This window comes from Vanessa cardui, chromosome 11 (assembly GCF_905220365.1).
Source record: "Vanessa cardui chromosome 11, ilVanCard2.1, whole genome shotgun sequence".
NCBI lineage: Eukaryota > Metazoa > Arthropoda > Insecta > Lepidoptera > Nymphalidae > Vanessa > Vanessa cardui.
This window is the reverse complement of record NC_061133.1, coordinates 7,164,033-7,181,670: the sequence shown is the minus strand read 5'-3', so window position 1 is coordinate 7,181,670 and position 17,638 is coordinate 7,164,033. Positions and strand designations below refer to the sequence as shown.

The following is a 17,638-nucleotide window of genomic DNA, read 5'->3' as shown; positions in this document are numbered from 1 at the left end:
ACGTTTGTGCAAAGATTATATTCGCGTGAGAAATAAATATTGATAATTTGGGATAGCGTACTTAATTCGGATATGATCGGTTTTACGAATTTTCCCGATGCGACATCTAAGTTGTGTCGTACTATACTTATTCTAATATTCGATCCTTTTGTTCCATTGTGAGGGAGCTGTTTGAAGATCCTTTTTTATGAAAGAGTTCTGTTTATGAGAATTGTTCCTTACGTTCGTCCTGTTCTATGGTCTCGTAGGTGACGAGGTAGGAGTGTATGAGGCCGTTGCGCCGGTGGGGAGGCTCCCACGACACTATGAGGCTGTTCATGGTGATCTCGGAGAATGTTATGTTACGCGGCGCCGAGGGCAGACCCTGATGCGTCCGTACCAAAATCGCATTCGACCTTGGTCCATCTCCGGCTGGATTAAAGGCTAACACCTATAAAATGAAGCACAATTATAAATTTGTTTTTATATTAAATGCGAATAAAAATACTTTGAAGCAATTTAAATACCTGAATTCGATACTGCGTAAACTTGTCGAGGAATACGAGCGAATGCGAGGTGGAAGTGGCCGGCACCACTTCTATCTCCTCCTCTGCCCGTCGCCCAGGTTCCGGTTCTTCCGGAGACTCGGTCATTAGGTAAAATATCTATCGGAGTAAAAAAATAATTTGTATGAATTACTGAAATACTTGTAACGTGTCATAAATAGCTTAATGTTATAACCGGCCAAGTCCAACCTTGTATCCAAGTAGGTCCCCGTTCTGCTGCGCGAGGTGTGGTGGGCCCCAGGTTAGCGCCACCTCGGTGGGGGACAGTGCGTGCGCGGTCACGCTCTGCGGTGGCGCGGTGGGCACTGCCTCACCCACCCACACCACGGCCGGCGCACCCGCCGGGCCCGACCCCTGCGAGTTCACTGCGCAAACGCTGATCTCGTAGTTGCGGTCCAACGCCAAATCTGTCAGCACGACTTCTTCGCTCTGAAAGAAATTATTCTTGATATATGTGGCCTACGGTGAACTTGAAATTCCTTGACCAAACATTTAGATTATATGAAATATCACTATTCGGGTAACTACTACGGAGAGTCTTCACGGTTAATTATGGCGCAACAGGACAATCTTGGTACATTGTATGAAAATTAAGACACACAAAATAGTCGAATTACCGTTATTTATTTTCTAATCTACTCGGTCAGTAATTAAATGAATAAATAAATAGCTAAATATGAGACAACATCACATACATTACTCTGATCCCAATGTAAGTAGCTGAAGCACTTGTGTTATGGAAATCAGAAGTAACGACGGTACCACAAACACCCAGACCCAAGACAACATAGAAAACTAATGTTAATCTACATCGACTCGGCCGGGAATCGAACCCGGGACCTCAGAGTGGCGTACCCATGACAACCGGTGTACACACCACTCGACCACGGAGGTCGTCAATCGGCACGAGTATTGTAAGCTATTGTAAGGCGCACCTTAATGCCGGGCACCTCCTGCTTCATGGTGGTGTGCAGCGAGGCCGGGAAGTCGGTGAGCGGCTGGTAGGAGACGGAGTAGCCGCCCGTGCGCGCGTCGCCGCTCCAGTGCTGCTCGCCCAGCGCCGCCCACTGCACGCGCACGCTGCTAGGCGTTATCGGCACCACGCGCAGGTTCTCCACGGCCTTGCTGGGCGCTAAGCACGCACGGGATCATTACAACGGCCTAGTTGGTAAAGTGGCCGACCTATCTGAGGTCTTCGTTTCGAACTTAGACCCTGATCTGATACTTGATCCAATAAAAAATAACGGGAGTTTCGGCCTTGGACTAGTCTGGAGTTTGGTACTTGACAGTATTTACAACTTTAATGTATTACAGCTTTACATGTACAATTCTATCGTTCTATTGGATAGAGAACGTGATTCAAATGAGTTCGTGTAATCACTGTGCGGTGTAATAAGATAGTCTAGACTAGTGGTCAAAGCTTATATTGGTCAGGAGGAAATCTTCAAATTTTAAGTGGTTAAGGTACAATAGCTAAAGCATGTAAAGTTCGATTATGTTTAATATATAAGAAATATATATAATATATATGAATAAAAAACACATTAATCCTAATCAATATTTTAATATATATCAATAAAAGGTTTAAATGCAGTGGATTAATGATTCTTCGTTTCAGTGCTATTATTTTATCATAAGTGTGATCTCTGGTAGAGTAGAACAGAGCCGCACACAATATATTTAAAAAAAATATGTCAATCAATTCTTTCAATATCCGTTCTTAGTGGTAGAGTATAGAATGGCAAAATATAAGTTGATCAGTCAGGTCCGTCGCTTTACTTGCAGTATTTTAAATTATTTTTTTATGTATTGTTATTATAAAAAATAAGCTAATTCCATAAAAACTATTCTTAGACATGTTTGTAAGCATACCTGCCGGTAAAGTGCGGACTGTTTCTGTAGCGTTGCTGTATCGACTGGGTCCGATGTCGTTGGTTGCGCGGATTCTAAACTGGTAAGCGGTGTAAGGCTTCAGGCTCTCCACGGTGTACGAGGTCGCAAACGGGTCGACGTGCTCGGGAAGAGTCTGCCAGGTGCCCCCCTCCTCCTTCTGCTGTATCGTGTAGTACCTGCCGATATACGCTAGTTAGACTGCGATAGCGATTCGCAATACTTAACCATAAATAGCTATATAATAAATATTTATGTAGATGTATGTTGTCCAGTCTGAGTACCTCGTTGGTATAGTGGCTAAATATAAGGAAATATATCCGGAGGCCTTGGGTTCAAACACCAAATTAGACTACTAAAAAATTATTCAGTTTGTCTATTTAATAATTTTCAGTTACAGCCGGGTCCCTTGCTTATCTATATGTTATTTTGAAGTTATATTTATATTATTCTCGCGACATAAAAAAATACATTTATGATAATTCATATTTTAAAGAAATAATTTCTTACGTGGTTTCTAGTTGAGTGAACAGACAGAAATTTTCACTTAAAGAAAAAGCAAATTTTTCCTATCTTTCCCTTTCTCTTCCATCATATCTAAGAATTTGTAGCTACAAAATTCAGATGGCATCATATTGCCATTTGAATTATATCTGGGTTATAACCCAGTCTCAATTATTCTAACTGTAATTTTGTTGATTTGTAAATATGTATGTATATGTATCTATGTAGTATATATAAATAATATACGTAGTATATGTATTTTGTGTATTGTATTTTTATGTATGTTTATGTATTATATTTTTTTATTTATGTGAGTATTTATATTTTCTACACTACAGTCTGTACTATTTTGCCCGCTACATCACCCTGTCACTGACCTCCATAGGTTGACTGGAAGAAATCTCTTTTAGGGATAAGTCCACCTTTGCCTGTACATTTATTACTGTGCCATCAATGTAACATATTTTAGTGCAATAAAGAATATAAAAAAAAAAGTGTTGTCTTAAATTTTCGCGATTATTACACATTTAAATAAAACTAGTTATACCGGATTTGAATCGCGTATATTAATTATATATTGAGAAATCGTTGGCGGTAGTTGTAAATAATATTTCTTTGTTCCTCAAATAGACAAATGCCACCTTAGTCTACCCGTGACCACGAACGCTGTAAAGTGCTCGAAACGTCGGGATGCCAAAAATAATTAATATACGCGATTCAAATCCGGTATAACTAGTTTTATTTAAATAAAAACAAAAGATAATACTTTATCTGCATAAGCAGCGCCATCGCGCACGGACCTGAGCGGCGCGTAGCCGTCGTCGCCGGGCGTCCAGGAGAAGGTGATCTGGTGCGGCTGCAGCAGCGAGCGCGCCACGTAGGGCCGCGCGGGGGGCGCGGGCGCGGCGCGGTTGGCCGTGCACAGCACCAGCGCGCGCAGCGTGGCGCCCCAGCCCACGCGCGTCTGCGCCGTCACCGAGAACAGGTAGTACTCCTCCGCGCTCAGCTCCGTCGCCCTGTCGACGCCAGACACCAACGCTTGTTATGCAATCTGTCCCACGTCTGCGCCCCAATTACCTCACACCAGACTTTCCGGCCCCCAATTAGAAATTTAACGAAATCAAAGTGTAATGAATTTAAAAAGTACACATAAACGTAAAAAATCGAAATTAAGTCATTAATATTTTAATCACTATTACTTACACTATTACTGTCGTCGTTAGTGTTTATAATAAAATAATTTTCTGCAGCGAGTTCCATAATATTATCTAAATCCCACATGGCAATTTCTTCTTTTAAGACGTGGTGGCAGCATTTCTCGCAGTTTTATGTTTACAAAGTGGTGTGGTATTCATTTTTTTAATATCAGTTAATAATAATAAAAAAAATTTAAATTATAAAAATATCAGTTACTAATTAATTAAACCACAACCATCACGTTCGAACTTATGTTCAATGTGAACTTGACTTTGTAATTTGAAACGATTTGATTGGTCAAAGGTGCCGGTGAACAATGACAACTCACTGCATTCTTAACGCGAATAGACTATAGAGCAGTTTTTATATGCTCAATCGGGTAGATTCTTTGTTTAACGAGATGCAAAAATTAGTAAGACAATAGTTACTAACCTAAAAGTTCTATCGGAAGGTAGAAACTCTTTGGAAAACATGTGCTGAGTGGAACTGTTGAGATGGTATGTCACTTTGTATGCCAGTATCTCGCCATTAGGATCTTCAGGAACATCCCAAATTATACGCGCCGTACTAAAAGTGACATCGGGAAAGGACACATTCGACGGCGGGCCGGGTGCTATAAAATAAAATAAAAATTAATCAAATGTTCATTATTGAAAAATACTGTAATTATTTCTTAGATCACAATGCTTACTGTCTTCAAAAGTCCTAACAGTGACGGGCGGATCGCTGAGCGCTCCATCTCCCAGTCTCGTATACCCGAGGACTTGAATCTGATAGACGACATACTTCCGAAGCTCTGTCAATGTAACTGTATGGGTCTGGTTAGAAGAAATAGGGTGGCATTCTATTTTCTTTTGATCTGGACGAGGTGGTGGTACCACTGCCGCATAGCACACTTTGTACCCCTCAATGAGGCCATTCTGATCTTGCGATGGGATGTCCCCCCAGACAACAACAACAGTAGTGGACGACGTCGCTTTAGCTGATACACCCACTGGACCACTTGATGGAACTAAAAATTCAAATCAAATCAAATCAATTTATTCAAGTAAACTTCACAAAGAAGCGTTTTTGAATCATCAACAATTAAATACTACCACCGTTTCGGAAAGTAGCTTCTAGCGAGAAGAAACGGCATGAAACTCGCATAGTTGCTCTTTTTAAATAAACAGTTTTACAATGCTGTTGTAAATGTGCAATTTACAGTAATTAGTGTCCTATGATGGAACCTAAGCCTAACTCCAGGCGTTTCTTTCTAAAAAGTACTCTTTTAATGAATAATATGATTTATTTATTAATTTAGTCTTAATAATCTTTTTAAATTTTGAGAATGGTAATTTTTTTATATTTTACATTTACATCAAGTAATTACATTTTACATAAGTTAATGATTTATAAATTAATTACTAATTAAATATCGTTACCTGCTTCTCTAGTTCGTTCCGTTGCAGTCGGACTCGTAGCGGAGGTGCCGACCTCATTAATGGCAGTCATCGTTATTTCATATATGGACCATTCTTCTAAATTTGATAGCACATGCGAGTTGGCCGTATGGTCTTCGATTATACTATGTAGGGTGTCATTGGTACCACTTCTCTTGTATGTGATATTGTAGCCTTTTGGGTTACCGTACCATTCGCTTTGTTGTAATGGCTAGAATAATTAATTCAACTGTATTAAACCGATACAACTTTGTTAATGGTTCAACTTTTTGAGTTTGAATATTGTGGTACTTACGATCCACCTGACTCGAAGGTTGTTTGCGCTGACAGCGCGCACCGTCACGTTCCTGGGAGGGTGCTGCGGAGGAGCTTGGATGGTTTGGAATTCTTTACAGGGCTCCGAGGGCGGAGAGGATCCGACGACGTTAGTCGCGATCAGTCTCAAGCGGTATGTTGTGAAAGGAATTAAGTCGGTTACGAGGATCGACTGGGCGTCGGGGGCGTTCACCTCGTAAATCGATACCCAGGAAGAGTTCCGCGCAGTTTGAGCCTGTAAATTTGTGGTTTCATTTAGTTTACAGGGACACCTTTTTTATAAACGATATGAGCCAATCAACCATAATGTGTTATTTATTTTTAGTTTTAAGGAAATCGCTCAATAATACTTATTGTTTTAAGCGAATAGCCTTCCAATCGAATCGTACTCAGTTTTATCGTTCGTACAAATTACGGGAATTCGGAAGAGGAGTGAGTGGCGAGGGTACCTGCACGGTCCACTGCGAGACGGAGGAGTTCCCGTCGAAGCCGGGCGTGAACTGCAGCAGCACGGAGTGCGCGGCGATGTTGGACAGCGCCAGGTTGGTGGGCGCGTGCGGCAGCACGGGCTCCACGCCCGACTGGATGTCGGCCGCGCGCGCGCCGCCCTCGCCCGCCGCCGACAGCGCGCTCGCCCAGAAGCGGTACGACGTGCTCGCCTGCCGCCCGGACCAATGTACTTATTACATTGTTTCACTTACGACTTTTTGTTTATTCACGTGTATAGTACGACACAAATTAGATGTAGCATCGGAAAATGCAATGGAATGAGATTAAAACCGATCACTGCCGATTTACACAACCAATAGAAATAGCTCCATATCGCGTCATTCGACGCTATTCGTCGCTATAGATTCACACGTCAGAGAAAGCAAGTGCATGTAAATCGACGCGTCAAATTCACGAATATATTAGGTCATATAATATTACAAGTTATAACGTTTGTGCAAAGATCATTTTCGCATGAGAAATAAATATTGATAATTTGGGATGGCGTACTCAATTCGGATGTCATCGGTTTTACGAATTTTGCCGATGCGACATCTAAGTTGTGTCGAACTATAGGTAGTTAAATATTATTAATTTTAATATACATATTTGTAGCTAGTGAGATGTGATTAATGCTCTATTACATAAATCTGGAGTCTGTTAGATTTTTTAACTTACGACTTAAAAAAAATCAAGCTACGACTCATTGGGGCTGATGAAAAGCCTGTAAAGGCATGGCAGTAGCCAGTTATAGGTATGAAATGTATAATATTTCATATACATGGAGAATTGATACGCGTGTGAGTAGCATAGTAATATATAACAAGTACTAATTGGTGAAATGAATGTCACCTGCAAATGTTCGACTCGTATGCTGGTAACATTGGGCGGCAGTATTTCTTCCTTGATAGTTTCGGGGCTATCCTTGACTTGGTATTTGAGCTTATAGCCGATGAGCACGCCGTTCGACTTTTTCGGCGGCGACCAGGACACTCTGACTGCCCTGTCGGATACGTCGTCGAATTGTAAGTTCGTTACTTCATCAGGTGCTGGAATGACAAAAACAAATATGGTTAAAAAACAAAACCTTATGCACATAAGTGATATATATATAAACTATAGTAATATTTTAAAAGATCCAGATTAGAAATGTGTACATAAAAATAGTTGTAAGTCAGATTTTTCTGCAAAAGCTCTTCAACCGTTTGAAAATTATGTGAAACTAAAATTTTAAATTTAAAAAAAACCTAGCAAATTGCCTAGCAATTAACCTAACAAATTTAAATAAAAGCACTTTTCAATAGTTATGTTACAGGGTTACCATAACATACAATTGCATTATTATTTGTCCGCAATCACTATGTGAGTAATCAATAATTTAAAACTATAAATGTATTATATTCCAACTTACTATCTTCTTTCGTCCTTATCAAGACGAAGTCACTTCGGGGGCCATCGCCCGGCTCCGTGAAGCATAAAACGGAAATATTATATTCGGTGAATTTTTCCAAGCCATTTATGATTGCCGTCTGCTCGGTGAGGGGATCCAACAAATTCGGTGGTACGCTGACGAGTTTCTGTTCCACGCTATCGTTCGTCGCTTCGTCCCAAAGCCATGCTTGAATTTTGTATCCCTAGAATAATAGTATAAATAATAAATATATACATGAGACAACATCACATACATTACTCTGATCCCAATAGCTGAAGCACTTGTGTTATGGAAATCAGAAGTAACAACGGTACCAAACACCCAGACCTAAGACAACATAGAAAACTAATGGTAATCTACATCGCCTCGGCCGGGAATCAAACCCGGGACCTCAGAGTGGCGTACCCATCAAAACCGGTGTACACACCACTCGGCCATGGAGATCGTCGTATGTTAAAAATATTTGATATTATAGTATCTATATTAGATGGACTTAAGTCATTTTAAATGCTAGTGACTGCGCAGAAAGGAATACAATGTTACAATCATAGCTCATTTAAAAAACAGTAAATAATAAACCAAATAAAAAAGATGCAACTCACGACACTTGCCCAACAATTATATGGCTACGTTAGAACATGTCAAATTAAGTTTGGTCGTCTTAGTTCTCAATTACTATAAATTTCGCACAGATGGATTACCTGGTTAATCCCATTAATTTTCTGAGGATTCGGCGGCGTCCACCATACTTGTATAGCGGTAGAATTAAACGCCTCGCAACGCACGCTGTCGGGCGCCGCCTCAGGCACGCCCTCCTTCGTCTTTATCGTGTAACTATCCGAAAACACACCGACGCCCTTGTCGTTGTACGCTGCGATTTGCACGTTGTAATCTTTCCAAGTTATCAAATCTTGGATGAGATAGTTCCGTTGCGCTTCGTTTGTGATATTCTGATTGGTCCACGGACTGTTGTCATAGCCTTTCAAGCGATATCTGATTACGTATCCCAGGATATGTCCATTTCTGTGTTCTTCCAGGGGCGGCTGCCATTGGGTTATTATCTCGGACGAGGATCGCGCCGATCCCATGAAACCCAGAGGAGGTCCAGAGGGCGCTAAAAGTAAATGTATGTTTGAACATGTTATAAAGTTTACAATTACAATTCTATAGACCGTAAATGCATATTATAATTCATGCATTAGTTCATATACTTTACAATATCAAGTATAAAACCTGCTAAATTATAAAATATTCGATATAGTTACATTATAAATGAACATCATACGCGATATAAATTGCACAGGCATAAGACATGCAAACATAATGAGTAACAAGTACCATTAAAAGAAAAAAGACAGTAACGAGACAAAGTATTGACAAAACTCTGGTGACGTACAATCCAAAAGCGTAAACAAAAAGGTAATTATTAATAGTTTTTAGGTACCATAGGGCTTAACTTTTCTGCATACCTTGGCAGCATATTATGTCGCTGGCTGCTTGATCACAAAAAGAAAAACATTGTATTGTCGTTGATACAAGAGATAGAACGTCGTATGCGAAAACAAACTTATATACAAGAAAACGTTAGTGCAAAATTACGAAGACGTCATTTAGTTATACTCGAAGTGAAATAATTGGAAATTTGAATACGTTTGTAATGTTTACCTTCTTGCGGTAGAGTCAAAACCTCCGTCGGTTCGGAAGGAGGACCCTCTCCCACTGTATTCACGGCTGATACGCGAAATTGATACGAAGTGGCCGCCTTCAAACTGGTCAGAAGCACCCAACGTTGATTCGCAGATACGTTCATCGGCTCCGTCACCCAATTCAGTAATGGGTCCGGGGTGGGGCCTGCAATAGAAACCACCATTTAGTAATGCGCTGGTATCCTCAAAATCGAGGAGTGGGCAAGGAGGAAGGAAGGTTACCGAATTCGGGCACGACGCGCCGCTGGATGATGTACTTGTTGACGGGCGAGTTGCCGTCGAAGCCGGGCGTCCAGGAGACGTTGACGGCGCGCTGCGGGGCGGCGTCGAGGCGCTCGGCGCGCGCGTTGGTGGGCGCGAACGGCAGCTCGATGACGGACAGCAGCGCGCGCCGCGTGTGGTTGCCGCCCGCCGACGTCACCACGCACGTGTACTCGCCCGCGTCGCCCGCGCGCACGGCCTGCACCTGCAGCGCACCGTCGCCCGACACCCACACGCGCGACCCCGCCGTCATGGGCCTGCGGGCCAGAGCCGGCGGGTTATCCTCCACTCGTAATGAGAAGCTACTTTCATTTTTTGCATGTAATTGTATACATCCCAAGTCGAAAGCAAAAGTAGAGGTAGCCATGCGTAAAAATTATAAGCGTGAAGATCGAGAACTCGATCTCGTCTTAATATAGATCTTACTGTTTGTTGTGGAACCAGTCGATGTTGTACTTGACATTCGGGTCGCTGGATACTTTACATTGCAGCGTTGCCGTGTGACCCAGTAACACCCGGGTGTCGACGGGAGGGGCGATCACTTGCGTCCTTACTAGAGTACACAGAACCCTATTAGTTTCTATAGTTTATGGATGGTGGATGAAACGAAGGTTTTAATAATTGATGTTATGAATACTTACCGAGTACAGTAAGGTAGGCTTCACCGGAAACGTTACCCGCGTCGTTCGATCGTATACAAGTATATTTCCCGGTGTCCGCTGTGGTCGTGGCCGTTATTAGCAGGTCCCCTTCATCTAGCGTTTGCAGTCTTCTGGACAGGTTTATTATCAGAGAATCTGAAATAGTTTATTTAGATATCTAAATACTTATATACATATTGTACATTCGCATTGTCTAGCTTATAAGGATGTAGATCCTAAGGAACTGGGTTAAATCCTGGTTTGCTTGTTTGTAAGTTAGTAGTGTTTAGTGTCTTCAAGGCCAAAACGGATTATGTCATTGTAAAACGGGGTGCACCTCTTTAATTGGTACACATACTTGTTATTTAGTCTGGTGGACTGATCCAAACTAAATCACGAGTATGATTATTGTACTAAATCATTTACATACAACCTGGATATCAAACGCGGCTTCTCGCGCATTTTAGTAGTGTGATATCGAATTTTATGCATAAAAAGTATGCCTATGTTCTTACTTGGAGATCGAGCTTGCTTCATATCAAATTTCATCAAAATCTGTTCTGTTTGGCCGTGAACAAGCAACAGACACACCGACATAGTTACTTCCGTATTTATAATATTGGAATAAATATGTTATGTATAAATGTATATACTTGGCTTATATTTAAAAAAATAGGTATGTATTTGTTTTAAATATAACATTATTAACACAAAAAGTATATATGTATGTATATGTACACAGTGGTTAGTTGTAAGGTAATTTTAACTAACTAAAACTGTGTGGCTAAGGGCTAGCCTACGGATCAATTCAGTGTGCTCATATCTCACCATTGAAGTACCACGTGACGTTGGGCGTGGGGGCTCCGATAGCCCGACAGGCGATGGTGGCGTCCTTCCCGTCTAGCACGGTGAGGTTGGCCGGTGCACTCTGCATTATGGGCGGAGACGCTACAAGCCACACACGCAACTTAGTACGAGCACTACATTGTACACTAGAATACTAGGCACTTTCATAGTGCATCAATTATCTTGCTACACGTTTCATTATAAATTAAACATCGAATGTAGCGTGTTAATTAAAACGTTGTTGGCACAAAAAAGGTTTTAGTTCTATAATAAAAAATATTACCCATCACTTGAATTCGTCTATGAATCGTGTATCAAAGAAAAGGTTAGTAGAAGTCACTCAAAAACTCGTATTAATATTGCGGTGTCAAAAATGTGTCGAACGATTGTAACTATAATTATACAATTATAATCGAAAGTTCAGCATGCAATACGGACTACAGATCATTCGACGTTTCATCCCAATAAACATCGAATAATCACATAAATAATAAATACACATACGAATCCCAATCTGTATTGTGAATACATAATAAATAAATGATCACGAGAAATAATATCCGTAATATGAAAGAAAATTCCTTGATGCATAAATGATTAAAATGTACAAGCTAAGTGAAATATTGTATACAAAAGAAAATAAATTCATGAATTATATTTAAAATAACACTAAGACACAACGACAATGCAAATTTATATTTTCACATGCAAGCTACTTGATACGACGTCGCAATATGATATCTGCTAACTTAATACCAGCTGGGTATTCTAGGAGCTAACAAAATATTAGCTTATTTTGAATAAACAAGTCGAGGATTAAGAATAGTTTAAAAGAGAAGTATTTTATTAAGTTTTAAGATATTGATCGACTAATCTTGATTTCATTTTAGTAAAACATTTTAATTTTGAAACAACGCTCTTTGATTTTGAGTTTGATTGTTAAATGGTGCATTATAAATTATAATATTTATGTCACAAATACTTTTTAAATTGAAATTGTATTCGTGATAGTAAATATACATTAGCTATAATAAATCTACGATAAAAAGGTCGAGCGTTTAGTGCGGGGCACAGATTCGATTCCGTCAACTTGGACTATATATATTATATTATTTAAAAATAGGGGTACAACAAATAGTTCAGTAAAAAAACGATAACAAAGCAACCGGGAATATTTATACTTATATATAATGTTTGAATTAATCTATAAAAAGAAAATATAACCTAAATATTATTTACAACTGAAATAAATGGGATCTGATACGTGATTGTTTTAATTAAATGTAAATCGAAGCAAAAACTCTGTGGTGTAAAAGAAAAAAAAAATGCTCAAAAAGTGTGCAAATATACACCAACAAAATCGCTTACTGCCGGTATCAAATTTGAACGTTTTTGCCTTTTTATCTGCAGTCCTCATTCTTATTAACTTCATGTGACTGCGCGGAACGCGAATATTTTCCTTGGCTGTTTAAGTGTTAATAATTAATGCATTTATTTTTATGAGCTTTCTCGATCAAGCAGGATAGTGAAGTAGATACTCACTTTTTATTTTTAACCAGGTGTAGATGGACGATTCCCCAGCGTCGTTACTCGCTATGCACTGGTATATGCCCATGTCCTCCATCTTGAGTTGGTTGATAACGAGCGATCTGTCTACTTCCACCCTGTACCTGCCTCCGCCGTCGTCGACATCCGCATTGTCGGACTCCTCGGTGTCGGCTCCGACGCTCGCGATTTTCTTCGCGTCCTTATACCACGTGATTCCAGGCATAGGTATGCCATGTACGTTGCACTCTAAGACGATGGTACTACCGAACTCACCAAATGTTTCCGATTTCAAAACGGATACCATTACTGGCTTTTCGAATACAGTAACAGACGCCGACGCGGTCACAGTCGCGAATCCGCCAGACTTGAGTCTCGCTTGACACGTGTACTGGCCGGTGTGGTTTAAATTGGCCGATATGAGACTCAGCGTTCGGTTCCATTGATCATTGAGGTCGTAAGTGATTCCCGCTAAATCGATCAATACTCCGTCTTTAAACCATAAAGTTTCGAGCTCGTGCAGCGGTCGTGCGTTGGCGATGCAGTATATATTTGTATATTCTTGGCCTTTTATTATCTTCGTGTCTTGCGGCTTTATAATAATTTCTGGCGCTATTTCTTTGTCATCGTCTCCGTTTACTTTTAATCTAATGTACGGACTATTTTCAACCTTACCCAACTGGGTGTTTATTGCTCGCGCTCTGGAAAATAGCAAGTATTGAGTCTAAAGATAGAAGTGTAAATATTTGTAAAGAGTTTAGTTTAGAATATTCACAAACCTATAAGCTCGCTGGTCGTCTTGGGATGCGCATAATATTACTAGTTGGTGTTTATCGGTGATAGCATATTTTTGGTCGTAACGTAGTACACCATTTACGCCGTTTTCGTCCTGCCAAATGACTGACGGTGGAGGTTCAGATTCTATGTGTGGAAAATCTAGAATAGCCGCGTTACCCGACTCGACTGTTATCACTTCTTCTATAGTGTTCTCAAAAACACCCATGACTGTAAGTGTTCACATTATTAGGAAAATAAAAAACATTTATTTTTACAATATTCACAGCATAATTTATTCATTAAAAGTTGTAAGTAATTAATAGATGAAATAGATTAGTAATATACTTACAAGCGACAATGATGTTGTTTTTTTCACTAAAAATCGCCCCGACATCATTCTTTGCTATACACTGGTAGGCGCCCGCGTCTTGGCGCTGTGTGTTGTGTATTTTATAAAATAATTCCGATGAATAGTCGCCTAGTGGATCGCCGTTTTTGAGCCATCTGTACATAGGCTGTGGTATCCCTAATAAATAAATGACACAGAGTATATTTATCCGTCTAGATATGACCTGTATATCAATAGTATAGCTATAAATCATTGTTACCTATGGCAGAGCATTGTAATATCTTCGTTGTTCCTTCCCTCACTATGCTATTTGACGACGAGGGTTGCATTGTAAATCGAGGCGGTTGCATTTGACCTGAAACAAATGAACATTAATTAATCATTAATACCATAAACTTTATAATAAATCGGGTTTATTATACTAAAATTCTTATATTGAATGAATTTTACGTGGCCAGATCAATATTGAGTACCTATTCAAAATATTTTAATGAACGTCTATTAAAATGTAAAGGCGTATTAAGGGCGTAATCATTGAAAACGTGAATTTTAAACTAAGTTGCGCGTTCAAACACGAGCAAGAACTTAGAAACTAATTAGTGTCAATGATTCATCTCGAGTTCGGCGGGAAAGGGAAATATCATGAGCATATTTACATACATCGGATGAAAATCTGCCACATGTGTATCTACCAACTATAATAATTGGAGCATTGCGGTAGAATAAGATTTAAACGTGCTGCTCATCAAACCTTATCTAAACAATGGGCATATTAAGACTGTTACTATTACCTTTTTTTTTAAATATGGGTACATAAACTTTCTTAGCTTCCACGCCACAAAGCACATTTTCCTTAATTCAGTTATATTTATGATTTATTTCATATAGCACACGTGACTCAGGGACGACCGTAAGTAAAAGAGTAAAAAACGCAATTAGGAGACCTCTCATTCAATTCAGACGATCTGACCAACCAGTATCATTAATAAAGCGAAGCGCTCATTGACCGAATTTATCTTCGTAAAGGCACGAAGGCACATTCTAAATGCAGCGTTGTTTCTACATTTCAATAATAATGCATTTCTTATATTCATGTAACTTCTAACAACGCTTATTATAAATGATTTAAAAAGTATACATGAAACAATTATAGGCAGGCAACATTATTGCTTTTTTTTAAATGTATTATTTTATTTGATTTCAATGTTAAAATTTTCTGGTATAGTATACACATAGTAGATAATAATATATCCTTTTGTTATTGGTATCTAATACATACATACATACATTATGGCTAATTTACACTTTATGGTACATAAATTCGACTTGTGGGATAGTTTTTGTACATAGGTATTACAAAAATTGCGCCCTGATATTTTTTCCTGAGAGTCGAGATGGTCAAGTGGTTAGAACGCGTGCATCTTAACCGATGACTGCGGGTTCAAAGTTTCAAACCCAGGCAAGCACCGCTGTTTCATGTGCTTAATTTGTCTTTATAATTCATCTCGAGCTCAGCGGTGAAGGAAAACATCGTGAGGAAACCTGCATGTTTCAAATTTCATATAAATTCTGCCACATGTGTATTCCACCAACCAGCATTGGAACAGCGTGGTGGAATATGTTCCAAACCTTCTCCTCAAAGGGAGAGGAGGCCTTTATCCCAGCAGTGGGAATTTACAGGCTGCTGTTTTTGTTATATATTTTTTTCTGTGAAGGAATATTACTGATATGATGTAAAATTATAATAACTGTAATCTATCTTAATCTGTTTTTAATATAATGATTAATTTCTAAAGTAATTTCTTTAAAAGCTGCTGTACAATATGTGTGTAGTACATACATAGATGAGTGTCCGCTTTTATGACATGAAGTCACGGTTACATAAGACACTGATGCTTTTTAATATCGATAGGCACTTAACAATATGACGGATAGCAGAAAGCTAGCTCGATTAATGTAAGCTCTTTGCTATTTTAATAAATTCTCTTTCAGCTTGATTTTACCCGCCATTATTGTAGTCAAGTTCTACGTTGTATTGCTTCATAAGAAGGTTATTCATCTTTCACCTGGATTTAAATCGTTTTATTTTATTCTAAAATTTATATTGTAGTCTGTAAACTCATTTATCACGAATACTACAGTTATTAAAAATATAACACACGATTAAATCTTTTAAATAAGTTCGTTCTTTACTGTACGACTAACTTTATACGTTTTTCACCCAAATAAATACGAAAAACCATCTTAAGCCGATCGCACCGATCACCGGGCAATTTTTTATACTTTGACCGCTAATCCAGCAATAAAACAACCAACGTGGGAATTGTAATAGTTACAAATGGGTGACCATTTCCACTACTTTTTTTTGCTACATTTCAATATATTAGATATCTCCTTCACTATTTCCTTGTTCAACTCAGATAACCAATATTTCAAATAAAAAACCGTTATAAGAAAGCAGACTTCATTTGTTTATTTAATAAACAACGATGATAATGTTCCCCGGTGTACCATTTAACACATGTTATGATTCATCATTACGTAATGGGAAATGTTGTTTTTTTCTAGAACTTTTGAAAAGAATTAATGACGCAAGTCCATAGACTTAAGAAATAAAAAGTACAACGACGCATCTTACTGCATCAGCGTCACATGATCTTAGGGTTTCACATGGTTTTGTTATAATCGGAAGTGCAGGCGTAATGTAAGCACCTATATCCGTTACTTAAAAAACGAGAAACTCGTTTGTGTAACTATACACTGAGGAGGTAAATCTCGATTTTATACGAATACGGTAGTTATTTATTTTAATCGATTTATGGAATTGAAAACAATTTGCAATAATGCTATAGAATAGTTCAACACGTTGGTAATCAAGTTTGATAACGATAAGATACTGAATGTACATCAACACTCGTAAATGCGATTAAACCTAACCTACTTATTATGAAAGGCCCTGCTAACATTTTGGACGATTTATCTTTTTAACAAATATTAGGTAGTCTTATGCATTTTGTGCTATCTGATCTAACCACACCTCAACTTTCATAAAGTTATATTCACATACCTATACTAATACTAGCGAACCGCTCCAGCTGCAAATGCCAGTGCAATACTGATACTAAATTTACTATAGAATTTGTTTATTTACGACATCAGTTTTTCTTTACTATATTATCCATGTTTATACACAAAAAGCTTCCTCTCAAAACACTCTATCTATTGAAAGAAATCGCATCAAAATCCGACGCGTAATTTAAAAGATCTAGGCATACATAGGTACAGACAGCGGTAAGCGACCTTGTTTTATACTATGTAATGATTATAAATACGAAAGTAATTGTGTCTGTTACATCTTCACGCTTAATTTAGTGTGGACATAGTTTGACTGCCGGGGAAGGACATAGGCATTTTTAATGCACCCTCGAGAGAGCGAAAGGGGCGTAAGGGGGGTGTGGGTGATGGCTTGTGAGCTATTGGTAAAGTTTTATAAATTTCGCGCGGATAAGGCTCTAAGTTCAGCTAGTTGTTTAAAAAATGAAATGTTTGTTTGTCCCTTAAGCCTTGATACCTTTAACGAATTAAATGAAATCTTTGGACAGTCGTTGACAATAGCGAATAATATTGTATTATTATTGGTAGTATTTTTTGTTTGTATAATAGAAATAGAAAAAAAAAGTTGTGTTAGGTTAATAGAAA

General features: G+C 38.8%; 1 protein-coding gene across 2 annotated transcripts in view; it reads right to left on the bottom strand.

The window, feature by feature from the left end:
- Positions 1 to 17,638, bottom strand: part of LOC124533382 (protein sidekick) — a 41,257-nt gene that overhangs the window by 4,502 nt on the left and 19,117 nt on the right. For both annotated transcript variants that reach the window (XM_047108610.1, XM_047108611.1), the window contains exons 2-24: positions 14,199 to 14,294; positions 13,940 to 14,116; positions 13,593 to 13,818; positions 12,811 to 13,514; positions 11,251 to 11,370; positions 10,423 to 10,578; positions 10,208 to 10,334; positions 9,743 to 10,038; positions 9,480 to 9,665; positions 8,516 to 8,928; positions 7,794 to 8,016; positions 7,235 to 7,431; positions 6,343 to 6,552; positions 5,874 to 6,128; positions 5,561 to 5,789; positions 4,828 to 5,148; positions 4,569 to 4,749; positions 3,740 to 3,955; positions 2,418 to 2,614; positions 1,481 to 1,677; positions 735 to 974; positions 507 to 644; positions 223 to 430 (exon numbers count right to left, since the gene is read on the bottom strand). In XM_047108610.1, coding sequence (XP_046964566.1) covers positions 223 to 430; positions 507 to 644; positions 735 to 974; positions 1,481 to 1,677; positions 2,418 to 2,614; positions 3,740 to 3,955; positions 4,569 to 4,749; positions 4,828 to 5,148; positions 5,561 to 5,789; positions 5,874 to 6,128; positions 6,343 to 6,552; positions 7,235 to 7,431; positions 7,794 to 8,016; positions 8,516 to 8,928; positions 9,480 to 9,665; positions 9,743 to 10,038; positions 10,208 to 10,334; positions 10,423 to 10,578; positions 11,251 to 11,370; positions 12,811 to 13,514; positions 13,593 to 13,818; positions 13,940 to 14,116; positions 14,199 to 14,294 — 5,313 coding nt within the window. The remainder of the gene's footprint in view (positions 1 to 222; positions 431 to 506; positions 645 to 734; positions 975 to 1,480; positions 1,678 to 2,417; positions 2,615 to 3,739; positions 3,956 to 4,568; positions 4,750 to 4,827; positions 5,149 to 5,560; positions 5,790 to 5,873; positions 6,129 to 6,342; positions 6,553 to 7,234; positions 7,432 to 7,793; positions 8,017 to 8,515; positions 8,929 to 9,479; positions 9,666 to 9,742; positions 10,039 to 10,207; positions 10,335 to 10,422; positions 10,579 to 11,250; positions 11,371 to 12,810; positions 13,515 to 13,592; positions 13,819 to 13,939; positions 14,117 to 14,198; positions 14,295 to 17,638) is intronic.